The sequence below is a fragment of the Oncorhynchus kisutch genome, linkage group LG4, assembly GCF_002021735.2.
Source record: "Oncorhynchus kisutch isolate 150728-3 linkage group LG4, Okis_V2, whole genome shotgun sequence".
NCBI classification, from domain to species: Eukaryota; Metazoa; Chordata; class Actinopteri; order Salmoniformes; family Salmonidae; genus Oncorhynchus; species Oncorhynchus kisutch.
Window position 1 is genome coordinate 17117118 of NC_034177.2, and position 24447 is coordinate 17141564.

The window sequence follows — 24447 nt, forward strand, 5'->3', positions numbered from 1 at the left end:
TAATGCAACAAAATAGGAAAAATGGATTCTCGGCACTCTCTAGCATGAAAACGAAATACAGGCACAGACTGTGTGTGGGAAATGATTTAAGACTGAGAATCTCTCCAATACAACCCGACATTGCAGAGTTATGAGCATCCCTTCAAGCACACCCTTCTCATTAACCTGTGGTGAGTTATTCACATTTTTTGATTAACAAATAAGGTTTCATATGTAAGATGGTTAAATAAAGAACAAAATTATTTATTATATTATTTGTGCCCTGGTCCTATATTAGCTCTTTGTCACATTCCACAAGCTGGGTTGTGACAAAAACTCACTCATTCTTATGTTTAATAAATGTATCGTTTAGTGTGTGGCAGGCTTACAATGATGGCAAAAAAACACATTTTAGAATGCGCTGACCCTGGTGCTGGAGGGGGTACGCAGCTGGAGGTTGAATGTTTGAAGGGGTATGGGACAATACAGTCGTGGCCAAAAGTTTTGAGAATGACACAAATAAATGTTCACAAAGTCTGCTGCCTCAGTTTGTATGAGGACAATTTGCATATACTCCAGAATGTTATGAAGAGTGATCAGATGAATTGCAATTCATTGCAAAGTCCCTTTTTGCCATGTAAATGAACTGAATCCCCAAAAAACATTTCCACTGCATTTCAGCCCTGCCACAAGAGGACCAGCTGACATCATGTTAGTGATTCTCTCGTTAACACAGGTGTGAGTGTTGATGAGGACAAGGCTGGAGATCACTCTGTCATGCTGATTGAGTTCGAATAACAGACTGGAAGCTTCAAAGGGAAGGTGGTGCTTGGAATCATTGTTCTTCCTCTGTCAACCATGGTTACCTGCAAGGAAACACGTGCCGTCATCATTGCTTTGCACAAAAAGGGCTTCACAGGCAAGGATATTGCTGGCAGTAAGATTGCGCCTAAATCAACCATTTATTGGATTATCAAGAACTTCAAGGAGAGCGGTTCAATTGTTGTGAAGAAGGCTTCAGGGTGCCCAAGAAAGTCCAGCAAGTGCCAGGACTCTCTCCTAAAGTTGATTCAGCTGCGGGATTGGGGCACCACCAGTACAGAGCTTGCTCAGGAATGGCAACAGACAGGTGTGAGTGCATCTGCATGCACAGTGAGGCAAATACTTTTGGAGGATGGCCTGGTGTCAAGAAGGGCAGCAAAGAAGCCACTTCTCTCCAGGAAAAAGGTACAGGGATTGGACTGCTGAGGACTGCGGTAAAGTCATTTTCTCTGATGAATCCCCTTTCCGATTGTTTGGGGCATCCGGAAAAAAGCTTGTACGGAGAAGACAAGGTGAGCACTACCATCAGTCCTGTGTATTGCCAACAGTAAAGCATCCTGAGACCATTCATGTGTGGGGTTGCCTCTTGGCCAAGGGAGTGGGCTCACTCACAATTTTGCCTAAGAACACAGCCATAAATAAAGAATGGTACCAACACATCCTCCGAGAGCAACTTCTCCCAACCACCCAGGAACAGTTTGGTGACGAACAATGCCTTTTCCAGCACGATGGAGCACCTTGACATAAGGCAAAAGTGATAACTAAGTGGCTCGTGGAACAAAACATCAATATTTTGTGTCCATGGCCAGGAAACTCCCCAGACCTTAATCCCATTGACAACGTGTGGTCAATCCTCAAGAGGCTGGTGGACAAACAAAACCCCACAAATTCTGACAAATTCCAAGCATTGATTATGCAAGAATGGGCTGACAGCATGCCAGGGCAGATTGCAGAGGTCTTGAAAAAGAAGGGTCAACACTGCAACTATTGACTCTTTGCATCAACTTCATGTAATTGTCAATAAAAGCCTGTGACACTTTTGAAATGCTTGTAATTATACTTCAGTATTCCATAGTTACATCTGACAAAAATATCTAAAGACACTGAAACAGCAAACTTTGTGGAAATTAATATTTGTGTCCTTCTCAACTTTTGGCCACGACTGTAAAGAGTTTGGGAACTACTGCACTAGAGGAATGGCTACGTTCTGCGATTTATTTTTGGGTATATCTATCCAAGATATTTGCTCAGCAGCGAGTTGGACTTCACCTCATACATTTGCGAAGTTTTATAGACTCGATGTCACTGCACCGACCCTGGCGCATACTGTTTTACGTGTTGGGTCTTCTGGTGGCAAAGCCCATTTGTGTGATATATCGCACAGGGCAGTCGGTCGTCAGGATAAGCTTGTCTGGCAATACAGGAGTCCGTTTTCCCTTAAGTGAAATACCGAAACAAATACTTGAAAAATAACTTTAGGTCACTGCACCAACCTTTTTGCATGTGCGAGGACTAGGTGTTGCTTATTTTTGAAAGACTCAGAGACGCTCACTTGGACCTTTTAGGGTAGGATAGACACTTTTCCCCCGACACATAGGTCTCGACGTCCAGCCAATCATGGCTGGCTTAAAGGCCTCTTCTTAAAGGCTTCTGACGAATTACATACCTCACTCATACTGTCAGAGAACGGGGTTACGGTCGTAACCTAAAGTTTTGTTTCTAAACAACCAACGCAATATCAGCTGGGTCTGGCCTACTTAGTCAATTGACTTTGATTGAACCATAAGACGAAAACGCAGCCTGTGTTTAAAAATAAATAAAAATGTTAGGGGGAAAAAAACGCAGTCTGTGGGGTGTCTCGCTTCCTCTTCCGTCTCTGATATTAGCTTTGGTTGATGCTGAAATATGTATGATTTCCGGTTGAAGGGTCGCTTTTCGTTAAGGCTTCCCAAATTCGTTTCCGTGATTGTTTTGTCTGATGAGCTACAGGCCATGGACGCAGTTATAACTGGTTAACATCTAATCGCACCATTAAAGCAGAAGTTAGAAACGTGTGAGAGAAAATCTAGGGCTGAACCTGTAAGTACCAAACCTGATGTTATTTCCGTAAACCGACAGTTCTAGATCCGTTTCTAACCGTTAGCTTGCTAGTCGCTGAGGCTAACTCGATAGCCAGAACAGCCCCCTGCTGTCAACATAGCAGTGTAACTAGTAAAGCTCCGACAATTGCTTACATTTATCTTGAAATGAATTACTGAAAACGGGTCCTTGTTAAAACATTTTTTTAGCGTTACGTTTAGAGTTTGTTGGATTGCTAATGGCGTGACATATAACGATAACGTACTAGTTCACGTTATCTAGCTAGCTAGCCATAGAACCAACTAACGTTACCTAGCTCCAATCGTCATTGTCAGTATCCGAGGATGAATCTATTTAACTTTTACTAGCTAGTTAATTAAATAGTTTTTTATGGACCTGGACAGATTACAATCCACACTTGGGCATGTTTAATGTAAGTGAATGTATGGGCTGTGTTGACACTTCCCAATGCCACCAACCCCTAACATTAGGAGTTTTAAATAATACAAATAACAATGTAGAGTTGCTAGCTTTACCGGCTTTATCAGATTTGCAGCGGACAGTATTTTTCAGTGAAAACACGTTTCTGGCGGCCTTCTTCCGTTAAACACCGGTTTACTGCTGCTCTTTATTATTATAATATTTTCAATTTTTTCTTAATTTTTTTCTTAAAACTGCATTGCTGGTTAGGGGCTTGTAAGTAAGCATTTCACTGTAAGGTCTACACTTGTTGTATTCGGCGCATGTGACAAATACATTTGGATTTGTTCGGAGCATGCTAATTAGCACCTCTGTTTTCCGTTAACACGCACTGTAACATGGATATATGGCCGTTTGGGAACACTAACCCTATAAAGATGTGTATCAATTGAACCTTTTTGTTTTTTGATAAGGTTCTTATGCTACCAAAACCGCACTGCAAGCGATGCATGTTGATGTTCCGACCGAGCGTCGCAGCTCTTAACAAAACTCCCCTTTACAGTAGATGCCTTCGTCCAATGACTCTTATGTGTAATGTAATGGAACTGAGTCATGATCAACGGCCAACCCAAAACTAGCCATGTACCACGGTAGGTGCTTTTAGCAACGCAGGGGTATTTACATACTCTAGCGTTGCTTTCTATTGGATTGGGTTGCATAAAAACACTCCGTGGGAAGCCAAATGTTAAATGCAATGCTATTTCAACTTTGTGTCTGTAGGCAGAAAGGTTGGTCATTATGATTGGGGGGAATTTGAGACAAAATATCTAAACGATTTTGTTATTCAACAGACTTCCAAACATGAGTCTGTTGTAGACCCACTTCCTCTCTACTTACCTCGTGTCAAAAACACGTTATCCCTTTTTTGTCCACATATGGCAGACATGCAGGACTTTTATTTTGACATGAGGTAAGCAGAGAGGAAGTGGGTCCCACATTTGGGAAGTCTAAGGGCCCTCACCTCCTGTCTGTAGGCTGTCTCTTTGATTTTGTGTCGTCTGCCATTTTGGTGGTAGAGTTGAGACGACATGCTTGATCAAGTGAACATATTTAATTTTTTATATATTTAATTTTACCTTTATTTAACTAGGAAAGTCAGTAAAGAACAAATTCTTATTTTCAATGACGTCCTAGGAACAGTGGGTTAACTGCCTGAACGACAGATTTGTACCTTGTCAGCTCGGGGATTCGAACTTGCAACCTTTCAGTTAACTAGTCCAACGCTCTAACCACTAGGCTACCCTGCCGCCCCAAGCGGCCCAGGAGAGGGCTGAGCACGCACCCTTGTGGGGCTCATGTGTTGAGGATCAACGGAGGTTGGCTACCTTCACCACCTGGAGTCGGCTCGTCAGGAAGTCGAGGACTCAATTGCACAGGGCGTGGTTCAGACCGGGCTTAGTGGTGAGCTTGGAGGTCACTATGGTGTTGAAAGCTGAGCTGTAGTTGAACAGCATTTTTACATAGGTATTCCTCTTGTCCAGATGGGATAGGGCAGTGTGCAGTGCAATGGCGATTGTGTCATCCATGGATTTGTTGGGGCGGTATGTAAATTGTAGTGGGTCTATGGTGGTGGGTAAGGTGGAGGTGATATGATCCTTAACTAGCCTCTGAAAGCACTTCATGATGACAGAAGTGAGTGCTACGGGGCGATAGTCATTTAGTTCAGTTAGGCTGCCTTTGCTTTCTTGGCTACATGAACAATGGTATACATTTTGGAGGAAGTGGGGGACAACCGACCTGGATGGGGAGCGATTGAATGTGTCCGCAAACACTTCAGCCAGCTGGTCTGCACATGCTCTGAGGACGCGGCTAGGGATGCCGTCTGGGCCGGCAGCCTTGCAAGGGTTAATGCGCTTAAATGTCTTACTCACGTCGGCCATGGATAACGAGAGCTCACAGACTTCTTGAGGGGCAGTGGCCCCCATCAGTAGCAATGTGTTTTCCTCAAAGCAGGCAAAGAAGGTGTTTAGCTGGTCCTGGAGCAAGGTGTCAGTGTCCTCGACGTGGCTGGCTTTTCCTTTATAATCCATGATTGTCGGAACTCCCTGCCAAATACATGTCGTGCCTGAGCAGTTGAATTGCGACTCGACTTTGTCTCTGTACTGACGTTTTGGTTTGATTGCCTTACAGAGGGCATAGTTGGACTGTTTGTACGCATCCATGTTACCAGTCACCTTACTGTGGTTAAATGCGGTGGTTCCTGCTTACAGTTTTGTGCAAATGCTTCTATCCATGGTGTTTGGTTTGGATAAATTCTAATCGTCACAGTGGGTGGGGGAACGAGTCAGTGTATAACGTCAATGTTACTGAGGTAACCCAGAACATATTCCTGTCGTCATGATCAAAACAAACTTGAAGTATAGATTCTGATTGGTCAGACCAACGTTGAACAGTCCTTTTCACGGGTACTTCCTGTTTAAGTTTCTGCCAATAGGACGGAGGAGAAGAATGATGAGCGAGTAGCGCAGGCGATGTGTTGATAAAAATTCAGTTGAAATGTATTTAAATTCTGGCTTCCCATGAACTGTTTTTGTGCAACCCAATAAAAGGCTACCCTGGGGTGGCAGGGTAGCCTAGTGGTTAGAGCATTGGTCTAGTAACTGGAAGGTTGCAAGTTCAAACCCCCGAGCTGACAAGGTACAAATCTGTCGTTCTGCCCCTGAAAAGGCAGTTAACCCACTGTTCCTAGGCCATCATTGAAAATAAGAATTTGTTCTTAACTGACTCATCTAGTTAAATAAAGGTAAAATAAATCAAATACAATTGAAAGCAACGCTAGTGTAAATACACCCGCCTTGCTAAAATCCCATAGTACCACCACAAACCCATCATTGTTTACTTAGTCATTGAAGCTCTTCTGGGTTTTTGTGAGTTGGGGTTCTTCCTTCTGGCTGTTTCAGTTTCTCAATGGAGATATTCAAATTTCAATAAGAATAGTTTAGTTCTCGCCACGGTCACCTTCGAAAACACCACCATGAGGGGTTTAGGCTGAGCTGCATACTAAGCTGTTAACCCACTAACCTGTTGCCTTTTCAGTGTTTGATATGCTTACATGTTCAGCTTTCAAAGGGGATTGTGTAGCTCATTGAGGATAAAAGCATACATATTCTTATTTTTAGGGTTGCACATTTTGGGGAATATTCAGAGGTGGAAACTTTCCATGGGAATATTAGGGAATTAATGGAAATGTATGCAAATTCATATTAATACTGTTTAAATGTTTGTTCTTTGCATTGGATATATTTACCATATCATATGGAGACTGAAACATTAACCTTTTACCTTATCATAAGTAGACATAATTGCAAATGATTAAATCCTTCCAATAGAAATAAAAACAACTATTTAGTTACGAATTTAACTTTAAGTTAGTTGACTCTTCACATGGGATGATTTCACTGAACAACGAAAGGGAATATTGAATGATCCCCAATGATCCATCACATCTCTCAAAAACGGTTTCAACATACATCTGTAAAATGATAACCAAAGCTCTCTCAGGCTTCTATGTCTTCTCCCTGGACCTCCTCAATGTCCACCTCTTGAACATCAGACTCTGAGGTCTCATCTTCACTGTCACTTTCCATCCATGTTGACGATGGCTTGTTGTCGGGCTCAAAACGCCTCAAATTTGCCCGGATGGCCATCAATTGTTCAACTCTTGTATTGGTCAGCCTGTTGCATGCTTTGGTGTGTGTGTTCCCAAACAAGGACCAGTTGCGCTCTGAGGCGGCTGATGTTGGTGGGATTTGGAGGGGGAAAAGAGCAGGGGAAAGAGCCTCAGATCCACAAAATCCCTTCCACCAGGTGGCTGATGAGATATGTTGGCACGACTGTCATATTGCATCTCCATCCCAAAGCCCTTGCTTGGAAGTGTACTTCGCCAGACTGCCAAGAACCTTGCCCTCATCCAGGCCTAGGTGGCAAGACATGGTAGTGATGACATCATAGGCCTTGTTGATCTCTGCACCAGACAGGATGCTCTTGCCAGCATGCTCGGGGTCCAACATGTACACTGCGGTGTGTATGGGCTTCAGGCAGAAGTCTTCACGCTTTTTGATGCATTTCAGAACTGCAGTTTCCTCTGCTTAGAGCAACAGTGAAGTGGGCAGGGCAGACTGTGATATGGCCATTTCTTGGAGAGACTCCTTCCCCTCCAGGTGACTGTCAAACATGATGACAACACCACCCCAACGGGTGTTGGTGGGCAGCTTCAATGTGGTGCTCTTATTCAAATCAAATGTTATTAGTCACATGCACCTTTACAGAGTCAATGCGTGGGGCCACTGGCCAGCCGAGGAAGTATGTACATGTAGGTAGAGCCAATTAGTGACCATGCATAGATGACAACAGAGTGGCGGTGGGGCAGCCACCTGACTAGATGTCCTGGAGTCATGGCTTGGCGGTAGAAGCTGTCCAGAAGCCTCCTGGACCCAGACTGGTTTGTCGTGCAGCAGCAGAGAGAACAGTCCACAACCAGGGTGGCCGGAGTCCTCGACAACCCCCTCTTCTCACTTTTCCTGGTGAGGTAGATTGCTGCTATAACTTGATGACCCTTCACGTACCTAACCATTTTCTTGGCTCTCTTGTAGGGTGTGTCCATTGTTTTCAGTGCCATGATGTCCTTGAGGAGCAGATTCAATGCATGAGCAGCGCAGCCAATGGGTGTTATGCGAGGGTAGGACTCCACTTTAGACCAAGCAGCCTTCATGTTCGCCACATTGTCTGTAACCAGTGCAAATACCTTCTGTGGGCCACGGTCATTGATAACTGCCTTCAGCTCATCTGCAATGTAGAGACCGGTGTGTCTGTTGTCCCTTGTGTCTTGTGCTCTTGTAAAATACTGGTTGAGGGGTGGAGATGATGTAGTCAATTATTCCTTGCCCACGAACATTCGACCACCCATCAGAGATGATTGCAATACAGTCTGCTTTCTCTAGGATTTGCTTGACCTTCACTTGAACTCTGTTGAACTCTGCATCCAGCAAATAAGTAGATAAAGCATGTCTGGTTGGAGGGGTGTATGTTGGGCAAAGAACATTCAGAAATCTCTTCCAATACACATTGCCTGTGCGCATCAGAGGTGAACCAGTTGCATACACAGCTTGAGCAAGACATTCATCAGCATTTCTCTGTCTACATTCCTCCATTGAGTCAAAAACATTTCTGATTCCAGGAGGACCATGAGCTGTTGCTATTGATAAGGTGTCTGATTCATCATTTTCACCTCGAATAGAAGTAGAGGGACTTTTGTCAAAGGTTGCTTCTTGTGAGTGGTGAGGGAACTTGATGCACTTGGCCAGATGATTCTGCATCTTTGTTGTATTTGTCACACATGATTTGGCACAGTATTTGCAAATGTACACAGATTGTCCTTCTACATTAGCTGCAGTGAAATGTCTCCACACATCAGATAGTGCCCGTGGCATTTTCCTGTAAAGATTGTAATTTTTTTGTTGTAAAAAAAAAAATCTAAACAATTCCATGTACAGATAAATAGTTAAGCAGTTAGATTAAACAAATCCTTTGTAAGATAAATGTTTTAAAATTAACACCCAGTTAGCATGCTCAAGCAAGCTAAAACCCACATGGTAGCAAAAACTAACTAGCAGAAATGGGTATCAACTTCGAAATGATTTAAACACACTTTGCCGCAGGCTACTATTTAGTAGTTAACAAAAAACATGTATGTCATAAAATATATTCAACCACCCAGTATTGTAATCAAAACTTACCAGAAAGCTGTCTTAGTCCTTGGCTAAGACAGTGTAGTAGTGTGGGCTCAATAGCATCTCATTAGTGTGCAAGATCTTGAGAATCAGCTGTACATGTGATGGAAGAGTGCACAACACATGTGATAGAAGAATACACTGTGCATGCAGAGGGTTGCAATTCCATTGAATTGGGGATTGTTCAACCAAAATATGCCAGAAGACCTAGAATTGCTTTGTGTATCCCACAAAAAAAGGTTCACTGTTATAAGCTAACTTTTTGTTTGTTTTGATGAATTTAAGCAAGATTCCCAGGCTTAACCTCCCCTATGAAATTTCTGGGAAAATTTCTGACCCTTTGCAACCCTACTTCCTTTCAATATTAATTGGATGGTTATGTTAATGTACTGTAGGCTATGTGAATGACCTCATTTAGGCCTAAAAAATGAAGGCAGATCAACAAGCATGACTAACCTCTGAATTGTAGAGTAATAGCCAAACATTCCTCACTCTGGTGATATATTCGTGTTGAGACATTAGAGGCATGTAGCATTCTCTAGCATTGTCCTGAGTCACACATAGTTAGACCATCGCAGGAGAAAGGTTTTTCCCAAGTGAGTCGCTGAGCTGTGCCTTAATGAAGCAGGTCAAAGAACAATGGTGTGGAGATTTCTTCGGTATAGCAGTTTTTAGGGAATTGTTATGTGAAGTCTTGTTCATCCGGGATGTTTATGGCAGATTCTGTGCTGTTTCTCTGGCTTGTCCTTGTACGTTAATCCTCTTTTATGCAGGGAATTTTCAGTCTGGTGTCAGTCTCCTACGTATTCTTAAAACAATTTCTTCAATATGTCACGGTAGGGTTTTAGCTTTTGTTTCACACTGTAATGTTCCTTAAGATGATGGGCATGTATTATAGTGACTGTATCAAAGAAATCCAATGTCTCTGTTTTAGGTTTTCAAATCTGGTTCAGGCTTGTTGGCCGGTTAATGCATAGAGTTAAGAGGGTGAAACTTGAAGACGAAACAGAAGGTAGTTGGAAAAGGTGCGTAACTAATCTTGCATTCTACAGTGCTCATTTGGTCAAATGTGGCTTAATGTGACATGTTGGACCTTTTTTAACCTATATAACTAGCTGGTCCGTGTGTTCTCATCGTTTACTTGTATTCAATACTCAGTTACATGTATGTACTTATATTCAGCTTTGTATCATGTTGTTGTTGACTTCTATTGTTATGGGTCAGTTATTCAGCTTTCAGAATGACTGCTGTAGATGAGCTCTCGGACAGCTCGGAGGTAGTGGAGATGGAGGACGTGCCCTCCCAGTTCTTTGTGGAGAAGCACTCGTGGGACGGCCTGCGGAACATCATCCATAGTAGCCGCAAATACACGGGCATGGTCATCAACAAGGCCCCGCACGACTTCCAGTTTGTCCAGAGGCAGGACGAGTCAGGCCCATACTCCCATCGACTCTACTACCTTGGTGAGGTTACACCCCCACACCCTCACTGGATATCCCATTATGGATTTTGAGGAGTCGTCATAATTTCTGTCAACAAACAGCACCGCAATGGTGACAGTACGGTGTATCATAATTAACTCATGTGAATAGGGGTGGGAAATGGAGGAATCTCATGTGTATATTTGATCTCTATACTTGTGTTTGATTCCCTCTGCACCATTAATGTTAGAAGGGAACATTACAATGGGAAGAAACTCTTTAGGAACAACCTCAGAACAACCAATATCAGTGACAATATCCTTGAACTTTGTGGTTACACAGACAAAAGATAAACAGACTTAGCGATGCAAAAATATTCTTTAACTCAACCCGTTTCCTCCGCTCCATGGTCATTTAGGAATGCCCTATGGAAGTAGGGAAAACTCATTACTTTACTCAGAGATTCCCAAGAAGATTCGGAAAGAGGCCCTTCTGGTGTTGTCGTGGAAACAGATGCTAGATCACTTTCAGGTAATGAACCCTCAGCCCCTTCCGCTGGGCTCCCTTTTGCCACTTGTCGGATTTCTGGGAAATCTAAACATAAATGTTGTTTACCTCAAGAAGTTCGTCACACATTCACAAGGCATTTCTGCATGCATGTCCTCATCCACAGCACTGATGTGAACTATGTAGAGGAGGACATACACGGGTCAGTTCAGTTGGCACCTAATGGAATACTACTGTACTTCCGACCTTTGGGAGTGCCTGTGTTTGTCTATGCTCTGTTTATGACACAGCCATCAATACTATGCCCCCCAAAAAACACATTATCATTAATTTCCCCTGTAAACACGAGTGGCAAAATGAAGGTACCACTATTGTTGCCCAGAAAACCGCACTTTGGTTAAAGGCAAAACACGCTGGTGTTCATGCTAATCTAACACTGCATCTCTGTCTCACTGTCTGCTATGTATCTTCCCTGACCATCAGGCCACCCCTCATCATGGGGTGTACTCCCGGGAGGAGGAGCTGCTGAGGGAGAGAAAGCGTCTGGGGGTCTTTGGGATCACATCGTATGATTATCACGCCGAGAGCGGCCTTTTCCTGTTCCAGGCCAGCAACAGCCTGTTCTACTGTCGGGACGGAGGCCATAATGGCTTCATTGTGAGTATTATTTACACAACACAGCTCATACCTTCCTGTTAAAGTTTGAATCATACTGTTATCTTGGCATCTTGGTTATTTAGGTGGTCATGAAAGCAAAGTGTCATGAAAGCAAAGTCCTTCAAATATATGTACGGTAGTCCGAACTTGTACATTGTGAAAATGAAGAAGTGTGCAAAGTGCTCTGTGCGTTTTTAAAGGAAAGAATTGTTCAAAGTGCTCTGTACTGTCATGGCCAAAAGTTTTGAGAATGACACAAATATTAATTTTCACAAAGTCTGCTGCCTCAGTTTGTATGATGGCAATTTGCATATACTCTAGAATGTTATGAAGAGTGATCAGATGAATTGCAATATCCCTCTTTGCCATGCAAATGAACTAAATCCCCCAAAAACATTTCCACTGCATTTCAACCCTGCCACAAAAGGACCAGCTGTCATCATTCAGTGATTCTCTCGTTAACACAGCTGTGAGTGTTGACGAGGACAAGGCTGGAGATCACTCTGTCATCCTGATTGAGTTCAAATAACAGACTGGATACTTCAAAAGGAGGGTGGTGCTTGGAATCATTGTTCTTCCGTTGTGAAACATGGTTACCTGCAAAGAAACACGTGCCGTCATCATTGCTTTGCACAAAAAGGACTTCACAGGCAAGGATATTGCTGCCAGTAAGATTGCACCTAAATCAACCATTTATCTGATCATCAAGAACTTCAAGGAGAGCGGTTCAATTGTTGTTCAGCTGCAGGATCGGGGCACCACCAGTACAGAGCTTGCTCAGGAATGGCAGCAGGCAGGTGTGAGTGCATCTGCATGCACAGTGAGGCGAAGTCTTTTGGAGGATGGCCTGGTGTCAAGAAGGGCAGCAAACAAGCCACTTCTCTCCAGGACAACATCAGGGACAGACTGATATTCTGCAAACGGTACAGGGATTGGACTGCTGAGGACTGGGGTAAAGTCATTTTCTCTGATGAATCCCCATTCCGATTGTTTGGGGCATCTGGAAAAAGCTTGACCGGAGAAGACAAGGTGAGCGCTACCATCAGTCCTGTGTCATGCCAACAGTGAAGCATCCTGAGACCATTCATGTGTGCGGTTGCTTCTCAGCCAAGGGAGTCCATGACCAGAAAACTCCCCAGACCTTAATCCCATTGAGAACGTGTGGTCAATCCTCAAGAGGCGGGTGGACAAACAAAAACCCACAAATTCTGACAAATTCCAAGCATTGATTATGCAAGAATGAGTTTCCATCAGTCAGGATGTGGCCGAGAAGTTAATTGACAGCAGATTGCAGAGGTCTTGAAAAAGAAGGGTCAACACATCAACTTCATGTAATTGTCAATACAAGCATTTCAAAAGTGCCAAAGGATTTTAATTATACCTCAGTATTCCATAGTAACATCTGACAAAAATATCTAAAGACACTGAAGCAACTAACTTTGGAAATTAATATTTGTGTCATTCTCAAAACTTTTGGCCACGACTGTACATTGCTACGGTGAAGTATACAAAGTGCCTTATACACTTCTAAAATAAAGAAGTGTACCAAGTGGTCACCTACAAGTGTTTGTGATAGAAAATACTTTGATATGTAGGCACTCTGGTAACCAACCTGTCTGTTGCATGGTAACTTCTATACCTTAAAGTCTGTGTGATGTTTAGCAGGCGTCCCCCATGAAGCCTGTAGAGATTAAGACCCAATGCTCAGGCACTCGAATGGACCCCAAGATCTCCCCAGGCGACCCCACCTTCATGGCCTTCATCAATAGCAACGACCTGTGGGTGGCCAGCATCGAGACTGGGGAGGAGAGGAGACTCACCTACTGCCATAAAGGTTGGGACAAATGATGTATAGCAGTCGTCACCAAACTTTACTGAATCAAGATCACTTTCTGATTAAAAATTCAAGCCGAGATCTACCTCTCAGATAAAAAAACAACTTAAGTTTTTGAAACATTAACCATATAAAAACAATTATATAGCAATGAGGTTTGTGCTATAGGCCCAATACAATATTATGCAACATTTTAGATATATGATCACACATAATGGATCATTTGTTGTATTACTTGTGAGGCACAGCTGAGAGAGCATAATCTATTTTTTTACTGGACTGAAGGCCTGCATCTGATGGTCAGTGTGACGGGAGGGAGGGTAGTGATGGGCGTTCTGAGTCTTTTCTGTGAGCTGGCTCATTTGGCTCCATTCACGTAAAAGAGACTGCTTATTTGGCTCCCAAACTGCTCTTTGTTCAAAATGCTTAAAAAACGACCTAGAACCATGAACAAATGTACTATCTGCAATGTAAAGCCCAAAAGGTAGGAGACCATTATGTCAGATTGTGAAATGCATGATCAAGTACATTTTTACCTGGATAAATCGTTAGATGGCCTGCCCAAAAATATATATATATTTTTTTTTACGATAAAAAAAAAAAAAGGCTAATAATCACTGTTTGCGAAAAAAGACCGTTCAATGCATGGCTGAGCACGTATAGAGTAGGCCTAGGCTATATCAGATGGCCTACCTTTCTTTGGACAGAATTTATTTTTTGGCTTTTTATAAACACATTTCCTGTAATTCTACTACACTTTACATGACTAGAGGCATTGGCAGAATCTTTTTTAGTACAACAAATTACCAATAGCCTACTTTACTGACAAACATATCAATAAAAATGATGTCCATATAAATAGGCCTACAAGAAGGGGAGACACAAACAGAATATAACGTCCATCTAAATTGGAGGAGGAAATTGTCCAAAAACAAACTTTGCACTGACCCAACAATGATAAAGAGTGAATATGCGTAGTGCACCCTCACCAATTAATTTGAGAATTTGGATAACTTAGACAGATTTAGTCTTTTCATTGCTTTCTCATTACATCAATAACCATTTGCTTACCAAACTATGTTTTCCTGTGATTGTATTTTTAAATATTGCGATATGCCTGGCTGGGCCTCTACTTTTCACTGACAGTCGCAACACAACAATCATCTGCCCATATTGTGCATGCTGCCTTTCCTTCTGACTGTAGGCAATGCGATGTAAGTCTAATGATCCTCTGTGGCCAAATCATGCTTTAGTAGCCTATTTTGAATGATTTTATTTCTGTATAATAGACAGGAGTAGGCTAATCATGAGCTATATAATTTGGGCAAATTTAATTCAATTTATTTAGAGCTTAGCTTCCCCTAGCTTGATGAATGAGCCCCTTATGCATGGGATTATATACGTGTGTGTCGTCTCAAAATAAACTAAATAAATTGAGCCTAGGCTACAATACAACACAGTAAGCATAACATTTTATATGTTTGTTTCATAATTATCACAGTTAAAATCGGAGAGCAACATTAAAGTCCACAAAGCATATTATTACAGTTGCATAACCTAGGCTACACAGCATGGTCACAATATTGATTCAGGAGGACCATGGACAGATACCATCCAGACAGCCTACGCAAAGAAAACAAGAGCGCGGCCTCTGCTATTTCAGCACTACCAGCTGCCTGGACAGCCTCTCCAGCGGACGAGCTTCAGTCCTTATGCTGTTACAAAAAGTGTCATCTTGGCTTATGTTAATGGTTTTGTTCCTAATTTTCCAAGCAGTGAAATCTGCAACTATGTCCTTGAAATCAAGTGCTCTGAGTAGATCATTCCCAAGAGCCGTAAGATTAAAATGTTTGTCTTTTCTTGTCCCATTGTTGATTTGTCTGTTTTTGTCGAGCAAGCTTTGAAAAGCACCACTGGCCTGATGCATAGGTAACGGGTAAAGTCAAGAATATTCGCAAGGCAATGTCAATATTGTGAAAGACTTCATGTAGATTGCTCTGTTAGAACATGTGAAGCAATTTTCCCCCCTACTTTTAATACATTCTTTAAACTGGACAATTTCATCTGGAAAATCATGTTGCAAGTCAGATTGATATTTACTTTGAAGGTTGAGTGCAGATCCATGTAGGTCTTATGTGGAAAGTGAAGGTATATTAAATCCAAAGCAGTTGTTTAGCTCTTTGTATGACTCATACCTCCTATCCAACTCATCAATAAGTGTGTCAATCACAACGGTGAACACAAACAGCAAATTTCTGCTAAACTGTCATTGATTAACGACAGTCAGGCTCTGCCTCTTTTGACTCATCAGTGTGTTTTTGTCATCTTCTCAGTTGTGTTAGGTCTGTAAAGCGTTAGAACGCTTGGCGACATGTCCTTTCCTTTTGCCTCAAAGCTATCAAACTGATCCTGGAGCACAGCCACATTCTCTAAAGGAGGCCACAATCTCTAAAGGAGACTACCAAACGAACACCCTTAGACAGGTCCAGTTGGACTACCTTAAGTGCAGTGCTTGTATTCTGAAAACGTTGGAGTATTGTGTTTCACAAGTTAAAGAGAAAGCTATTTCAAGTTTATCCATTTGGGTGTAGAGTGGTAGAGCCATGTTAGATTTTCATCCTCAGATACTTCTAGAAGAGGCTGACTAACATTGGCATAATTGAGGCATAATGCTTTTGTTGATTGTGCATGGGCAGGCCACCTCATACCGGAAAAGGATTTGAGGGTTTCAATTAGACTGCAATATCAGGTTTAGAAAAAAATGAAAACAGTCTGCCACGCCAGGTAGATTTGGAGCAAAAGTTAAATATTGACTGCACAGGGCCTCCCAAGTGGTGCAGCGGTCTAGGCTTGAGGCGTCACTACAGCCCATTGTTCGATCCCAGGCTGTGTCATAGCCGGCCGTGACTGGGAGACCCATGAGGCGGTGCACAATTGGCCCAGCAATCGTCTGGCTTAGGGGAGGGTTTGGCCGGTTGGGATTTCCTTGTCCCATCGCGCTGTAGTGACTCCTTGTGGCGTGCTGACTTCGGTCACCAGCAAGACAGTGTTTCCTCCGACACATTGGTGCGGCTGGTTTCCGGGTTAAGCGAGCAGTGTTTCAAGAAGCAGTTTGGCTTGGCAGCGTCGTGTTTCAGAGGACGCATGGCTCTCGACCTTCGCCTCACCCGAGTCCGTAGGGTAGTTGCAGCGTTGGGACAAGACTGTAACTACCAATTTGAATATCACAAAAAAGGGGTAAAAGTAATAAAATAAAAAAATATAGTGACTGCACAAACGTTAAACACGAATCTGTCTCAAGGCAGCAGTTCACAGTATTTACCCCAACCAAATGCAGAGTACAGTTGAAGTTGAAAGTTTACATACACTTAGGCTGGAGTCATTAAAACTCGTTAACAAACGATAGTTTTAGCAAGTCGGTTAGGACATCTACTTTGTGCATGACAAGTCATTTTTGCAACAATTGTTTAGAGAAAAAAATTGTAGACCTGCACAAGTCTGGTTCATCCTTGGGAGCAATTTCCAAACGCCTGAAGGTACCACATTCATCTGTACAAACAATAGTACGCAGGTATAAACACCATGGGACCACGCAGCCGTCATACCACTCAGGAAGGAGACTTATTCTGTCTCCGGGAGATGAATGTACTTTGGTGCGAAAATCGCAAATCAATCCTAGAACAACAGCAAAGGACCTTGTGAAGATGCTGGAGGAAACAAGTACAAAAGTATCTATATCCACAGAAAAATTAGTCCTATATCGACGTAACCCGAAAGGCCGCTCAGCAAGGAAGAAGCCACGGCTCCAAAACCGCCATGAAAACTGCACATGGGGACAAAGATTGTACTTTTGGGACAGAATTCACCCAATTTATTGTGGGAAGCTTGTGGAAGGCTACCCAAAACATTTGACCCAAGTTAAACATTTTGATGGCAATGCTACCAAATATTAATTGAGTGTATGTTAACTTCTGACCCACTGGGAATGTGATGAAAGAAATAAAAGCTAAAATAAATAATTCTCTCTACTATTATTCTCACATTTCACATTCTTAAAATAAAGTGGTGATCCTAACAGGGAATTTTTACTAGCATAAAAACATTTCAGGAATTGTAAAAAAACGGAGTTTAAATGTATTTCGCTAAGGTGAATGTTAACTTCCGACTTCAACTGCATATGCAGCATGGGTTGATCTCTCCTATGCTTAATTGCAGGCGTTTGGTTGCCCTTTGTGTTGTGCAGATATATATATATATATATTTATTTATATTACATGTTTTACTTATTTTGTTTGGCTGCCTCTTGGGCCCAGCGGCTTCAGCGCCGGTAAGCCACAACGTTAATTCGGCCCTGCTCACAGTATCAACTTTGCTTTACTTTTAGTTTTTTTTTACAGTCTTTGGCTCGAGGAAACTGTGCCGGCACAGTGATCCGAGCTATCTGATTGGCCAATAGTAGGCATATATACTATCAACAGCGCGAAACGGTTCGTAAATTCGCTCTGGCTATCTACTTCGATTTCAGAGCACTCTCGTCTGAGTGCACCAGAGTGCAGAATAACGGATTAATTTACGAATCCTCAGCACCCGTTGAAAATGACCGGTGTCGGTAAACGTTGGCAAAAAACGTATTTAAATTGTTGCCAGCAGCACAGTTAGTCAACAACGCTCTGGATAACATAACAGCCTAACCAGCTCTGCTAGGGTGTGAAAAATGGTCCGAGTGAGGTGTTCTCATTTGTGTCTGGAAGTAGCTAGCCAACGTTAGCTTGGGTGCTTGGCTGCCATTGTGTGGTCAGAACGCTCGGATCAACTCTACTCCTCGGCCAGAGCTTCCAAGTGTGCGCTCTGAACACTCTCAGAGCGGAGCGCTCTGAATTTACGGACGCACACTCTGGCACCCCAGAGTGAATTTACGAGGAATGCCTTGGAGATCGACTGGTTGGTGACCACTGTATACCGGTCCGCCGTATTGGCACTCCCCAGAAGAAGCAGTACTCATTAGGAATGAATGGGATTCTACAGTATTTCAATGAACTGTTTCAAGAACAAAATTACATGTATTTTTGTTGTAATGGGGCCAGTAACATTAGAACTTTCAAAAATTAGGAGGATAGACTTTCCTACAGCCATGAAGGTTGGCATGCTACTAAACAAGCAAACTATTTTGAGACTGATGCTTGTCAGCTTTCAGAGTTGTGGTATTTCTCAATTGAATTAGATTTATGTTGAATGCACGCTCTTCAATGTATCAAAGGGTGCTCTTTTGGGGTAATACCAAAGATGCATACAGGCCTGGATTTCATTTGCATGACATTTCCATCACTAGGCAGGTAGCCTAGTGGTTAGAGCGTTGGACTTGTAACTGAAAAGTTGCAATGTCAAATCCCGAGCTGACAAGGTAAAAATCTGTTGTTCTGTTCCTGAACAAGGCAGTTAACCCACTGTTCCTAGGCCGTCATTGAAAATAAGAATTTGTTCTTAACTAACTTGCCTAGTTAAATAAAGGTAAAAACATATTTTTTTAAAATTTTATTTCACCTTTATTTAACCAGGTAGGCTAGTTGAGAACAAGTTCCCATTTGCAACTACGACCTGGCCAAGATAAAGCGTTGCAATTCGACACATACAACAACACAGAGTTACACATGGAATAAACAAAAAACATACAGTCAATAATACAGTAGAACAAAAGAAAACAAAGTCTATATACAGTGAGTGCAAATGAGGTAAGTTAAGGAAATAAATAGGCCATGGTGGTGAAGTAATTACAATATAGCAATTAAACACTGGAATGGTAGATTGACATAAGATGAATGTGCAGATGGAGATACTGGGTTGCAAAGGAGCAAAATAAATAAATACCAGTATGGGGATGAGGTAGGTAGATGGATGGGCTGTTTACAGATGGGCTATGTACACCTGCAGTGATCTGTAAGCTGCTCTGACAGCTGTTGCTTAAAGCTAGTGAGGAGATGTGAGTCTCCAGCTTCAGAGATTTTTGCAATTTGTTCCAGTCATGGGCAGCAGAGAACTGGAAGGAAAGAAGACCAAAGGAGGAATTGGCTTTTGGGTGTGGCCAGTGAGATATAACTGCTGGAGTGCGTGCTACGATATATGATGTGCAAATATACTAGCAAGAGTTTTCTTTAAAATAGTATCCTGTAGTGTTGATGACCAATTTTGTTATTATTTTAATCTTTTAAATTAAGGTTAATGAAAGGGCATCATCTTTTAACGTAAAATGGAAAGCAGAGAGCATTCTCCTGACAGTGCATCCTTCTCTACCTTTTTTCTTAGGGATGAATAATGTGAAGGAGGACCCCAAGTCTGCAGGCATTGCCACCTTTGTAATCCAGGAGGAGTTTGACCGCTTCACGGGCTACTGGTGGTCGCCAGCTGCTCCTGAAGGTTAGTCTTTTCTGGATGGTTTTTGTGATGCTTGTCCTTATGTTTCCTTTCCCTCTACCAGAGATGTAGCTTTTGACTGAACAGGGACTCCTGATTTCTCTTTATCTTATCAATAAAATGCATTTTGTTTTTCATTACTACTGTAAGTTTAATAATTTAAAAAAGGTTAGTTAAATCTTACTGGATTGTTGAAGACAAATTAAACCAGGTTAGGCTACTCCCAGTAAAATACGACTTGAGTAAAAGTCTAAAAGTATTTGGTATTAAATATAGTTAAGTATCAAAAATAAATGGAATTGGTAAAACATACTTAAGTATCAAAAGTACAAAACATTTCAAATGTCTTGTATTAAACAAATAGCTAGGGGCACATTCCAAAACTCAGACATAATTTACAAATGAAGCATGTGTTTAGTGAGTCTGCCAGATCAGAAGCAGTAGTGATGACCAGGGATGTTCTCTTTTTAAGTGTGTGAATTAGACCATTTTCCTGTTTTGCTAAGCATTCAACATGTTACGAGTACTTTTGGGTGTCAGGGAATATGTAAGGAGTAAAAAGTACATTATTTTCTCTAGGAATGTAGTGAAGTAAAAGTTGCAAAAATATAAATAGTAAAATACAGATACCCAACAAAGACTTTAGCACATACTTGCTTTTGAATAAAATGGTCAACTCAATAAGTTTCTCTTTCAGACCCAGATGGGGGGAAGACCCTCCAGTTACTGTATGAGGAGGTGGATGAGTCAGAGGTGGAGTTAATTCACGTTCCCTCCCCAGCCCTGGAGGAGCGCAAGGCTGATGTTTACAGATACCCCCGCACAGGTCCGCGCTCACCCTCATCCCCACCCCAAATCGCCTTTTTTAAGTATTAGTAGTACTGATTCATAACCTTTTATTGAACTGTATTGGCTACTATCTACATTTTCATGTGACTATTGTGGCTAGGCAGAGTTGGATTTTATACTTCAATATACAGTACCAGTCAAGTTTGCAAACACCTAGTCTTTCAATGTTTTTATTTGTATTATTTCCTACATTGTACAATAATAGCAAAGACATTAACTATGAAATAACATATGGAATCATGTATTAAGCTAAAAAGTGTTAAACAAATCAAAATATATTTTAGATTCTTCAAAGTAGCCACCCTTTGCCTTGATGACAGCCTTGCACACTTTTGGTATTCTCTTAATCAGCTTCACATGGAATGCTTTTCCAACAGTCTTGAAGGAGTTCCCATATATGCTAAGCTAGGGCTGGGCGATATGGCCAAAATATTATATCATGGTATTTTTTTGTTTTTGAAAAGTAAAAGTTCTACATGATCCTAGGGTGGCAGCACATACATTATAAGTGAGTCTTTCTCCATTCCATTCTTGTTTTCTACTGTTCAATTCAACTTCAACTTTCCTGCACTCAATTGCAGTGGTGGAAAAAGTACCCAATTGTCATACTTGAGTAAAAGTAAAGGTACCTTAATAGAAAATGACACAAGTAAAAGTGAGTCACCCAGTAAAATACTACTTGAGTAAAAGTATTTGGTTTGAAATATACTTAAGTATCAAAAGTACATGTAATTGATAAAATATACTTAAGTAAAAGTCATTTAAAATTCATTTTTTAAATATATTTACAGATAGCCAGGGGCATACCAACACTCAGACATCATTTACAAACAAAGCATTTGTGTTTAGTGAGTCCTCCAGATCAGAGGCAGGAGATGACCAGGGATGTTCTCTTGACAAGTGCGTGAATTGGACCATTTTCCTGTCCTGCTAAGCATTCAAAATGTAACGAGTACTTTTAGATGTCAGGGAAAATGTATGGAGTAAAAAGTACAGTATATTCTTTAGGAATGTAGTGAAGTACAAGTTGTCAAAAATGGTAAAGTACAGATACCCCAAAAAAATATTTAAGTAGTACTTGAAAGTATTTTTACTTAAGTACTTTACACCACTGCTCAATTGACAATTTCACGCTGCACGATATGGGCAAATAATCTAGGACTTATTTTTTACCAATTGCGATTTGACTTGAGAAGTAGAGCAAAACTGTTGGAATCATGGAAATATAATGTCTATTCTAATTCTATAGTTAGACTATAATAGTGTGCACTTTGAATAGGGTTTGAGATGACGGCAAATTAAAATGCCAGGGAGGTGTTATTGGGACAGGGTAGGAACCAAAGTGTTTAAGTGTTTCCTAGGGGATCCTACAAGCTTTAAATACATTGCATGTTTTCTCTTAGCTATTTCATGTAGCTAACATATTCCTGCTTTGCATATTCCTCTTTGATTTGGAAGATACTGTTGCACAAACAACATGCTGATTTAGGTCTACACCATCACTGGTATTATCAGGCCATATTAGCTAGCTACATTTGCTCTTACTCAGTACATCTCACTAGCTAGCTATTAGTATTAGTGGCTAACATTTAATATCTCAAGATTCAGGGCAATTTGCTAAGTGAAGACAAACTAGCTGTTTGTTGATGTAAGAAACACAAACTAATAGTGTCATTATAGAATGCTAGTGGATTTATATTAAGCTGCAAAGTGAAAACGGCATTCTTGTCATCATCAGCATTGTTGTATGTGCTGCATTGACCATGCAGACTGAGTGCAAGTGTGTCGTGGTTGAGGAACATCAAATACGCTCCTTGAGTGAAAGGGGGCGTGGCTATGTGTGGAAAGTGGCACGGAGAGAAAGAGTGGAGAGAGATGACTCAAGTAGCTAAGTAAACTATACAAATTGATATTACACATGGCTTATCACATTTAACAAACAATCACTGCAGAATGCTGTGGTAGCCATGTTGGTTAAGTGTGCCTTGAATTCTAAATAAATCATGACCTGTCACCTGCAAAGTACCATCACACCACCACCTCCATGCCTCACGGTGGGAACCACACATGCAGAGATCATCCGTTCACCTACTCTGCGTCTCGCAAAGAAAAGGCGGTTGGACCTAAATTCTCAAATTTGGACTCATCAGAGCAAAGGACAGATTTCCACCGGTCTAATGTCCATTTACTCGTGTTTCTTGGCCCAAGAAAGACTTATTTTTGGTGTCCTTTAGTAGTTGTTTCTTTGCAGCAATTCAACCATGAAGGCCTGATTCACGCAGTCTCCTCTGGACAGTTGATGTTGAGATGGCTCTGTTACTTGAACTCTGAAGCATTTATTTGGGCTGCAATTTCTGTGGCTGGTAACTCTAATGAACTTATCCTCTGCAGCAGAGGTAACTCTGGGGTCTTCCATTCCTGTGTCGGTCCTCATGAGAGCCAGTTTCAACATAGCGCTTGATGGTTTTTGCGACTGCACTTGAAGACACTTTCAAAGTGATTGAAATGTTATGTATTGACTGACCTTCATGTCTTAAAGTAATGATGGACTGTCGCTTCTCTTTGCTTATTTGAGTTGTTCTTGATGTAATATGAACTTGGTCTTTTACCAAATAGGGATATCTTCTGTATACCACCCCTACCTTGTCACAACACAATTGATTGGTTCAAACGCATTAAGAAGGAAAGAAATTCCACAAATTACATTTTAACTAGGTACACCTGTTAATTGAAATGCATTCCAGGTGACTACCTCATGAAGCTGGTTGAGAGAATGCCTTGACAGCTTTGCACACTCTTGGCAAAGGGTGGCTACTTCGAAAAATCTCAAATATATTTTTATTTGTTTTTTAATAGTTTTTTGGTTACTACATGGTTCCATATGTGTTATTTCATAGTGTTGATGTCTTCACTATTAATCTAGAATGTAGAAAAGAGTCAAAATAAATCAAAACCCTTGAATGAGTAGGTGTTTCTGGTACTGTACATTTGAGTAACTTGAGCTATTAGACAGGAGTGCCAGACAAGACGTGATATCTAAGACGGGTAACTTGTATTGCCCTCCTCTCCATTTTTCTTTTCAGGGAGTAAGAATCCTCAAATTACTTTCAAACTGGTAGAAATCAGAACCGACCACCTTGGCAGAGTAAGAACAGCTTAAAAAGTTATCATGGTTTTGAACTGTATTGGTCTGTCTTCGTATTCTGCATGTCATCTTGTATGTTGCCTTCTGTTCCCTTTTTGTGGTCTTTTATGTGTTCCATATGTTTCTGTATGTCATTCAATGCCTTTCTGCCTATTCTTATGAGTCCTTGTTATCATTAGATTGTAAGCACCCAGGACAAGGAGTTGGTCCTGCCTTTTACCACCCTGTTCCCTGGGGTTGAGTACATCGCCCGCGCCGGCTGGACAAAAGACGGCAAATAGTGAGTTCAAAAGACTGGAACAAACACAACTAAGCAAAGCTATCTGTGCCATGGAGTGGATTATATCTGTGATGTAAAGGTGTAATTGTTCCTGTCATTGAGTAAAGTCCTTGTAAATATGAAAACCTCACCAAGCCTTGTGGTTTCATCTCAGATATTTTTTTATTTAGCCTTTATTTAACCAGGCGAGTCAGTTAAGAGCAAATGTATATTTACAATGACAGCCCGATCGTGTTACGTAGGTCAACACCACCTAA

General features: G+C 41.5%; 1 protein-coding gene across 5 annotated transcripts in view; it reads left to right on the top strand.

Annotated features, from left to right (window-relative positions):
- Positions 1–24447, top strand: part of LOC109889146 (dipeptidyl peptidase 9) — a 36080-nt gene continuing 11633 nt past the window's right edge. The window contains exons 1-10 of one of the 5 annotated variants that reach the window (XM_031822537.1): positions 1–170; positions 10024–10114; positions 10314–10552; positions 10929–11041; positions 11501–11674; positions 13337–13508; positions 19809–19919; positions 20614–20742; positions 23849–23910; positions 24090–24190. In XM_031822537.1, the coding sequence (XP_031678397.1) occupies positions 131–170; positions 10024–10114; positions 10314–10552; positions 10929–11041; positions 11501–11674; positions 13337–13508; positions 19809–19919; positions 20614–20742; positions 23849–23910; positions 24090–24190 (1232 nt within the window). In that variant the 5' untranslated portion in view covers positions 1–130. Of the gene's footprint in view, positions 171–2731; positions 2881–3840; positions 3951–10023; positions 10115–10313; positions 10553–10928; positions 11042–11500; positions 11675–13336; positions 13509–19808; positions 19920–20613; positions 20743–23848; positions 23911–24089; positions 24191–24447 lie in introns of those variants that run through there. The other 4 variants (XM_031822538.1, XM_020480360.2, XM_020480361.2 and 1 more) reach the window with 4 other exon arrangements.